The sequence below is a fragment of the Durio zibethinus genome, chromosome 27 (genome assembly GCF_047325235.1).
Source record: "Durio zibethinus cultivar Kanyao isolate XHJ-2024 chromosome 27, ASM4732523v1, whole genome shotgun sequence".
Taxonomy (NCBI): Eukaryota; Viridiplantae; Streptophyta; class Magnoliopsida; order Malvales; family Malvaceae; genus Durio; species Durio zibethinus.
In genome coordinates, this window is record NC_143188.1 from 17,912,111 (window position 1) to 17,922,331 (window position 10,221).

At 32.2% G+C, this 10,221-nt stretch overlaps 1 protein-coding gene across 1 annotated transcript; it reads left to right on the forward strand.

Moving 5' to 3' along the window:
- Positions 1-5,864: 5,864 nt before the first annotated feature.
- Positions 5,865-9,883, forward strand: LOC111279853 (Leucine-rich repeat receptor-like protein kinase family protein). Its single transcript, XM_022866916.2, has 2 exons — positions 5,865-8,918; positions 9,076-9,883. The coding sequence occupies exons 1-2, from the start codon at positions 6,017-6,019 to the stop codon at positions 9,567-9,569; spliced, it is 3,396 nt and encodes a 1,131-aa protein (XP_022722651.2). The 5' UTR covers positions 5,865-6,016; the 3' UTR covers positions 9,570-9,883.
- Positions 9,884-10,221: the final 338 nt, after the last annotated feature.

Consider the following 10,221-nt stretch of genomic DNA (forward strand, 5'->3'; position numbering starts at 1 on the left):
CTATTTATATCTTTAAATAATTAATTTTTTAATATTTTAAATGTTAAAAAAAATTAAAACATGTATTAAAATAAAATTTTAATTTATTTTTAATTATTTTTTTAATAATCAATTTTATTTTTTATCTTATTATCACCATTATATTTATATCTAAACATATATTTTATCATTAATTTTAATCTTATTATTATAATATTTAATTTTATTATTATTATTTTTAATTTTATCAAAATTAATTTTATCCTGCATCCAAACGCTTCTTTAGTCGTTGCAAGGTTGACCGTCCTCTAAGTTCTTCTGACAAAATTTGTGTTTCATTTCCTTTCTTTGAAGGCAAATGTGCATTGGAGATTGTGAGAGAAACAGAACGTGCATAGATTCCTATGGGAAACTCCCGAGGCCGCGACCCTTAAAATAGGGGAGGCTGAGGAGGCAGCAGCGCCGTTTTGCTTTATTTTTCTTTGGCTCCTTATTGTACTAAATTAGTAGTTTAAATGGGGGAACTTAGACGTTAAAAGATATATTTAATATATAAGATTATAATATGATAGAATAAAATTAAATTAAATAATATTATTTTATTTTATATTTGATATATATATAAATTAATATAAAATTATTTTTTAAAAATTAATTTAATTTAAATTATTAATATAATTTTTAAAGGTATAATAGGGTATATAAATTTAATTTTATGAATTAAAAATAATTTTTTTTACTTTGAGAAAATTAAATTTTTTTATATCAAGAGTATGATTAATTTTTTTTGTAATTCTATCATTTATTTTATATACAAATTAAATATAATATAAAATAATTATTATCATATCATATTCATCATTTTATATATCAAATATGACTTAAATAAATAAGATGATTTTTATATTTATACCGCATTGTTTCGTATTAAATAAATAAAAAATAATGGTACCATAATTAATATTGACATGTTAAATATGAAATATATATTTTTAACTTTTATTAAAGTTATAACAATTTTTTAAAATTGTATAATTTTTATATTTTTATATCATATAATTATGGCATGTCTAAAATTACAAGATATAGTCTTGAATGAAAATTAAAATACTAATTAAGACCTTACTTTTATTTAATTATTAATTAATATAATGTTGCTTCTTTTAGAGAATTATTATATTATTAAAATAAAAATTTTATAATACTTTTTATATTAGGTTTTTGGTTTGGTTAGGTGTGGGCAAAATTTGGATTCCCATCCTCACGTGATACGACCTAAAAATCAGGGATGTGTTGTTGATAAAGCAATTCCACTCAATCCTTTCCAAAAGTCCAAAATCTTAATTTTTTTTTTTTTCTCACTTGATTACATATGCCTTCTTTGTTCTCTCTTTTCTTTTCTCTTTTTCTTTTCATTCTTTTCATGGTTATGGAATGTTAGATTAACCCACTTTTTAAAGTTTCCTTTTCCACATGATTGTCACCCTTGTAGCTTAAATATGATCATATATAAGCACTTTTTTTTTTTTTATGGACATCATGTTCATAGGCAATCAACATTCTATTTTTATTAAATTAGCTAGGATGCTTTAAGCAATTTCTATTTAATTTTTCATTTTGTTTGAAATTTTCATTTGTGGGTTTTAAAAACTCAATTTTTAGAAACATAACTTTTAAAAAATATTTCAAATTTATCAATTTCATCAATCATTGTTAAAATTTTAATGAAATATATCACGTCAATGTCATTTGAATGTGCATATAACAAAAAATTTTGATCTAAAAAGTCAAAGACATATACATAATTAGTGGTAAATTTCATTAAATTTTAATAATAGTTAAAAATATATGAATTTTAAATATTTTTAAAAAGTGGGCAATACAAAATTTGAATTTTAAAGTGAACAAAAGAAAATAAAATGTTGCACAAAAATCATGAATCTGTGATGCAATTTATTTAATTTTGTTTATAATTAATTCTTGAGTCATTGACTTTCTTTCACATTTATGAGGACTTAATCACCTTAAGGTGGTGCTTGTGAATTGTAACCCTTTGTTTATTCTCTTCTTAGCATTATTTTTCATGTGAAAGAAAGAGGTGCTCATAATCAATTTTATGAGTTAAAGATGGTTACCCCAAGTGATAACTCTCTTATACTTTTCTTCTTGTCTTTTCCTAATGGAAAAATTCATAATATGTTCAATTTATGAGCATTTTCCTATTTTGTTCCTTGGTCAAAATTTTAATTTAATACACATTGAGATTCAAATAAATCAATTATTCTGAACATTAATCAAAAAATTTTTTTTTTTAATATCTACATCACAAATATAGATTTAACACTTTAATAATGATCAAATTAAAGATTACTAGAATCTATATAATACTTTAAGAATTACAAATATTTTTAATATCTATACCAAAAATATATATATTTTTTAAAGAAAAATTTATGTCAAAGATATTTTAATTCATGTCCTCAATTATGTTTTTGTTCATAAAAGAATCAAATTTGGACAATATTTTAAGCTAAAATTGTAGCTATAGTTATTGCCCTTCTCATTTTTAAGTGGGAAATTAATGTTGACCATTGATCAAACTTGACTGATCAAAATTCTCAGTGGACCCATTTAAATTTAATTTCATTGGTCCCATAACATATATAATAACAGTAAACTTTTTTTCATTTACAATATAATGAATGGATATAAATGGTATAATTCAAACTCTCAACTTACAAGTCTTTTAAATTTTTTTTAATCATTAAATCAGGAAATCGAAGAAAATAATAATATATTTTTGCTCTACTTTATTATTGTATTGAAAATGCAGTGCAGGCCTTACTCTTATGTCAAGTATTAACTTAAGTGATTCCCCCTAAAGTCTTAATTCTTCAGAGTTATATTAATAAAATTATACCTATTGTTGGGAAAATTTGGAGCTTGCTTTGTTATTTACTAAATTAAAAAAAGAAAAAAACCATTATTGCCATAAGATCTACCCGTGATCTGCCCTAATCTCATTTTTCGAAGGATGCTCCTCCATATGTTTGTCAGTCAGCTCAAAAATATACAAGTAAAATCATACCAGCCTCTTAGCATGTGTAAGAACACATTAGGGTTGTATCGTCCCAATTCTATATCAAAATATTATGAAGATTTATTAGGATACAAATGTTGAAATTTAAATCCATATTTGTGAAGTACTTTTTGTAAGATAAAATCATCAAACTTTGGTGTATACGAACAATATCTCATAGATTTGATATTAATCTCCACAAGGCTTTCATAAATAAAGCTGAAATTTCTTAATTTAATGAAGATTATGGAACCAAGCTTAAGGCGCATGGTGATGTCTTGTGCAAGCTTGCGGAATTAGCAATCTATCATCATCTTCACCACATACATTTTTCTTTGCATATAAGATAAGGTGATAACTTGATTAGTATAAAAAGGTCAGAAAATGTCACAAGTCCTCCTAGCAGGCTTCTAATTGTTGCAATAATTTGAAGTTAAGACTTATTTGTGAAGAAATTTAAAGTCTATAAGGTGACAAATTATTCAATGTTTTAGGGCTACAACAAGTCAGAAATGGTCTTATAACTAGTAGACCATTGGTATTTTATGTGGTTGGCTTGCATAATTTGAGCAGGCATGGAATTTCATTTCTAAGTTATATGATAATATATATAAGTTATTTATATAATAATATATATATATAGAATTCAAAGCTTAATTCAGTTGATTCATATAATTACTTAAAAACATAATATCAATAGGTTTGAAGTTCAAATTCCAACACTTGTTACTTCTTCTCTCGTATCTTTAGATTATTACGGTCGCCTTGTACTAAAAAATCAGTAATACTAATGAACCTTCTTTAGTATTATCTAAAATATAAGCTCTTCCACTAAAATTTCATTGTACCTTTTGGCTTAGGGTTAGAATTTATCTGGCTCTCAATCTTATTCTTAAAAGAAAAGAAAATAAGCTATCATTCCGAAATTCTGAATCCTGATTATCTTCCATTGTTATTTCTGAATATATTTATGCTTTTTATGCAAAGAGTTTGGTCAGTTTACAAGGACACAAACTTTTTATTCAGAATTTTTAATATTTGGACAGGCTTTTAGGGTTTGGATTGTCCACTTCAATAATTGATACAAATTGAAACTAAGTGAACAGACCAAATTCAAGAGGCAAAATATCCAATTCTGCCTGAAAAAGCAGTGGAAACCAAAGTTTTCATTTATGCTAAGTTCTTTGAGCCCACTGTCCCCTCCATACTTTGCCAAAAAAAAAAAAAAAAAAGAAAAAAAATCGATTAAGACATTTTCAATTCCAACTATTTAAAATAAAGCACTAGAGATAGAACTATTATAATTATGGTATACTTTCTTGGCATTAAGAAATAAGAAGTGATGAGCTTGTCTATAATATGTTAATGCTAAATATCTTTATAATTATTCATTCAGGTTAGTTCGATTGATAAGAAAATGAGTTTTTTTTTTTTGGTTAATCAAAATTCGATTTTAATTTGTAGAAAATATTTCAAAAAAAAATTGAGTATACTAATTGCATGTCTGATATAATTATGACATGCTTAATAAAGCATTTTCATAATGTTTGAATTAGATCAAAGATATAGTAAATTTTTTTTTGGGCATAACTATTCATATATGATACCAAAACCAAAAATCTCATGTCTTGTCGATGCAAATGAGATAATATATTGCTAATATAATTGGCAAGAACACCTACCTTTTATAATATAGCCTCCAAATCTTCTGGTCTTAATAAGGCAACAAGTTGTCTCTTTCCAAAAATATTTAATTTTACCCAATAATCTTTTCATAACCATTATTAAATTTCCTACCAAAAATTTGTGGTGTAACAAAAAGGGAAACCCGCCTTCCTTGAAGAACATGTATTCCAATTTAATTAACCCAAATATTGTAAAAGAATTAGATGACATGCCATATTGGAAATGTACATGCACCCAGAAGGCAAAGACTGAAGACTGAAGAGGGTCAGGAACTCAGGAGGTGGCACCATTAGGGAAGAGCCAACTCAGTTTGTAACTGAACCCTGGAAAGTTTCCAGGTACCAGAATGGAAAAGAGTGAGCCCAATGTCCTTTTCTGGATTTTTAAAAGCTGCAAATGAGGTGGACAGGAAACACTAGTGGCATACTTGAAGTTGGACTTAACTGCCACACTTTTCCCTCATATATACTGTAATATTGTAAATAATACAGTCAAAAACTTATGTAATATCTATAATCTATCTATGATTATATATCAAACATTTTTTTTGTCAAAAAAATTTAAATTGAGAAGAGACTTATCCCTTCCAAAACTAAAGCATAATTTAGATCTTGAAAAGAACTTATATCATCTATCAAGACCAATGATAGCAATAGCAAAACTCCAAATCAAATATTCAAACTTTTCTAACTCAACATATGCAGTTTTTCGTGAATCTTCAGTACATATACTATCACTATAACTTGTTATATGTTTTCTTTTTTCTTTCTGGTGAGCAACTTGATTAAACTATTGAGAGAAGTAGAAAGATATGAAGTCATTGGCAGAGGTGGTGTCTCTTCCTTGTTGCGCGTGACACCAGCTGGCACCTCCTTTCCTTTTTATAATATCTTCCTGTTTATGTCCTTTGTAGGGAGAGAAAGAGAGAGAAGCATCCTAGGAAGAGTGGGGTGGTGAAGGAGGTGGGTGGTTGTGCTTGTGCAGTTTTGTTGATCTCTAGGCTTTGCTTTTCTTCATTTGTTAATTCATCTTTTTAACTATTTGTTTAGTTTAAGTGTTTTGTTTGGATAGTATAGAATAGAAAATTAAATAACCCCAAATAGGTAAAGCTTGTTCTTTTGAGTTTGAGTTCAAAGCCAGCAAGAAATATAGTGTGTCTGAGAGAGAGAGAGAGAAAGACAGAAATTACGAGAAAGAAGCAAGCACAGAGAAAGAGAAGAGGCAAAACCCAATAATGTAAACCCGAGAAGAAAAGTTTGGAAATTGAGGCAAATGTCGATGCCTAGCTCGAGGCAATCTTTCTTCTTCTTCTACAGCCTCTCTTCTTCATCATTCTCTATCTCATTTCTTTTCTTCTTCTTCACTGCTACAACTTTTGCAGCTCCAAACCATGAAGCTTCCATTCTCTTCTCATGGCTAAACTCTTCTCCAACTCCACATTCCTCTTTTTCTAACTGGAATAATCTTGACTCCAACCCATGCAACTGGACCTATATAACATGCTCCCCACAAGGTTTTGTCACTGACATCAATATACACTCAGTCCCCCTGGAGGTTCCTTTACCAGCCAATCTTTCTGCTTTTCACTCTCTCAAAACACTAGTCATCTATGATGCAAATCTCACAGGCACTATCCCAGTTGACATTGGTTATTGTACAGAACTTGCCATCATTAACCTTAGCTCCAACAGTCTGGTTGGCTCCATCCCTGCAGGCATCGGTAGGCTCCAATATCTTGAGGACTTGATTTTGAACTCCAATCAGCTTACCGGGAAAATCCCAGTTGAGCTAAGTAACTGCAAAAGCCTAAAAAATATAGAGCTTTACGATAACCTTCTTGGCGGGGCTATCCCTGCTGAGCTAGGAAAATTGTCTAGTCTTGAAATTCTTCGAGCTGGAGGGAACAAAGATATTGATGGGAGAATTCCTGATGAGCTTGGAGATTGCAGCAACTTGACAGTTTTGGGGCTCGCTGATACAAGAGTTTCAGGTTCATTACCTGCCTCACTTGGGAATCTAAGTAAGCTTCAAACATTGTCTATATATACCACAATGCTCTCTGGTGAGATTCCTCCTGAAATAGGTAACTGTTCTGAGCTTGTAAACTTGTATCTTTATGAAAACAGTCTATCAGGACAGATACCACCACAGATTGGTAAACTTAAAGAGCTTGAACAACTGTTCTTGTGGCAAAATAGTCTTGTTGGGAGTATTCCAGAAGAGATTGGCAATTGTAGTAAACTGATAAATATTGATCTTTCTTTGAATTCTTTATCTGGAACCATACCTTTGTCTTTGGGGGGTCTTTTGGATCTTCAAGAGTTTATGATTAGCAATAACAATGTCTCTGGTTCAATACCTTCAAATCTCTCCAATGCTAGTAATCTTCTGCAATTGCAGCTTGATACAAACCAGATTTCAGGTTTGATTCCACCAGAGCTTGGAATGTTGTCCAAGCTTACTGTTTTCTTTGCCTGGCAAAACCAGCTTGAAGGAAGCATTCCTTCAAGTTTGTCTAGCTGTATTGATCTTCAAGCATTTGATTTGTCACACAATTCTCTCACTGGTAGCATTCCTCCTGGCCTGTTTCAACTCCGGAACCTAACAAAGCTTCTACTTATTTCCAATGATATTTCTGGTTCTATACCCCCAGAGATTGGTAATTGCAGTTCTGTTGTGCGCTTAAGGCTTGGCAACAACAGGATCACTGGTGTCATTCCTAGAGAAATTGGGAACCTCAAGAGCTTAAATTTTCTTGATTTGTCTAGCAACCGGCTTTCTGGACCAGTTCCATATGAGATTGCGGGTTGCACAGAGTTGCAGATGATAGACCTCAGCAACAACATTCTGCAGGGTCCCCTGCCTAATTCATTGTCATCTCTATCTAACCTCCAGGTGTTGGACGTCTCCATCAATCAATTTGATGGCCAAATTCCAGCAAGCTTGGGCCGTCTTGTGTCATTGAATAAGCTAATTTTAAGCAAGAATTCCTTGTCTGGATCAATACCTTCAGCTCTTGGCCTCTGTTCAAGTCTCCAGTTGCTTGACCTTAGCAGCAATGAGCTCACTGGTGGCATCCCAATGGAACTTGGTCGAATAGAAGCCCTTGAGATTGCTCTTAACTTGAGTTGCAATGGACTAACAGGGCCAATCCCTCCTCAAATATCTGCTCTTAGCAAGCTTTCCATACTGGACCTTTCCCACAACAAGCTTCAAGGAGACTTGGCTCCACTTGCAGGGCTTGATAATCTTGTTTCTCTAAACATCTCCTATAATAACTTTGTAGGTTATCTGCCTGATAACAAGCTTTTTAGGCAGTTGCCACCAGCAGACCTGACTGGAAATCAAGGCTTATGTCCTACAAGCCAGGACTCTTGCTTCTTGGGCAGTGATGGCAAGGCAGGATTATCAAGAACCGAAAATGACAAATGGCGATCACGGAGGCTTAAACTAGCAATTGCATTGTTGATCACCCTAACAGTGGCAATGGTTATTATGGGGACAATTGCGATGATACGGGCTCAAAAAACCATTAGAGATGATGATTCGGAGTTGGGTGACTCATGGCCATGGCAATTCACTCCCTTCCAGAAGTTAAATTTCTCAGTAGAGCAAGTTTTGAAATGCCTGGTAGATACCAATGTTATTGGAAAAGGGTGTTCGGGGGTTGTTTATCGTGCTGATATGGACAATGGTGAAGTCATTGCAGTGAAGAAGCTCTGGACAACAACAACAGCACCATCCAATGGATGCAACGATGACAAATGTGGGGTTCGTGATTCCTTCTCAGCGGAGGTGAAAACGCTTGGTTCAATCCGTCATAAGAACATAGTGAGGTTTTTGGGTTGTTGCTGGAATCGAAATACAAGATTACTCATGTATGATTTTATGCCTAATGGTAGCTTGGGGAGTCTCCTCCATGAGAGAACAGGGAATGCTTTGGAATGGGAACTTAGGTACCAAATATTGTTGGGTGCAGCACAAGGCCTTGCTTACTTGCACCATGATTGTGTCCCTCCAATTGTTCATAGGGACATCAAGGCTAATAATATCCTAATTGGCCTTGAGTTTGAACCTTACATTGCTGATTTTGGCCTCGCCAAGCTTGTCGATGATGGTGATTTCGCTCGCTCCTCCAACACTGTTGCAGGTTCTTATGGATATATTGCTCCTGGTAAGATTTCTTCCAATTAACTACAGCTCCATAAATACATTGTCTTCCATGTCTTATTTTCTTGTCTTCTGCCTTTTTATGTCACTTTCTGTGTGTTTTCCTTGACAAAATTCACTTTGTAGCAATCTCGAGCTAACTAATTATTCCTGCTTGGCAGAATATGGTTACATGATGAAGATTACAGAGAAGAGCGATGTTTATAGCTATGGTGTAGTTGTCTTGGAAGTCTTGACAGGGAAGCAACCAATTGATCCAACAATACCAGATGGATTACATGTAGCAGATTGGGTTAGAAAAAAGAGAGGAGGAATTGAAGTACTTGATCCTAGCCTATTATCTCGACCAGAGTCAGAAATTGAGGAAATGATGCAAGCTTTAGGTATAGCCTTGTTGTGTGTAAATTCATGCCCTGATGAAAGACCAAACATGAAAGATGTGGCAGCAATGCTCAAGGAGATTAAACATGAAAGAGAGGAGCATGCAAAAGTTGATGTGCTACTCAAGGGATCAGCAGCAATTGATACCAAGGCAAACAAGAACTCAAGTGGAGTTCCAGCAACATCATCATCAAAACCAGCAATGCAAAACTTGTATCCCAAAAGCAATAACTCCAGCTTCTCTGCATCCTCTCTACTTTACTCATCTTCGTAGAACCCTACAGCGGGGTTAAAGTAATAAAAACAAAAATGGTTATAACAAAAGCAGAAGGAAGTTTGTTTTGCATGTAAAGAAGGAAAGCTTGATATTTGTTATAACTGAGTGCAGGAACCAAACAGTTGTAGGTTTGGCTTTTGGAGCGCTATTGTTAACAGCTAAATACAAGCGAAACAACTATTATCTCGCAGTTTCCCAACTCACAACTTGCAGATATGACAACATATAATAATAACAGGTAATAATACAAGCAACACGAGAAGTTAAAATAAATCAAATTGGGCGTAGGGGAATGATGCTAGTTTAACTTCAAAAAAAAAAACCTCAAAATGATATACATTATACGATTTACTTTCTATGGCCTTATTTTAGATTTGAAATTTGTGTATTTATGTTGTATAATATATTGATCATTTATATATTTATATTATATTTTATACAAAAATTATATATCATAATTTATATGATATTTTGAATTGACAAATCTATCTTATTTTATTAGCACCTAACCCTGTCTTTGATATTATTCATTGGATCTTAGTTTAACACATTCACCAGGCCATGAAATTATTACTACTACTACTATTATTTTAGGGCTGGGGTGGCATTTTCCTTTCCAAAACAAAGAGTATTTGACTGGCCCTGGATA

What these genes read in the sequence shown, in the direction of transcription:
- LOC111279853 (XM_022866916.2), top strand. Translation starts at nt 6,017, where the DNA reads ATGTCGATGCCTAGCTCGAGGCAATCTTTCTTCTTCTTCTACAGCCTC. An exon ending in TTATGGATATATTGCTCCTG is followed by an intron (nt 8,919 to 9,075) that starts GTAAGATTTCTT and finishes CCTGCTTGGCAG; the next exon opens with AATATGGTTACATGATGAAG.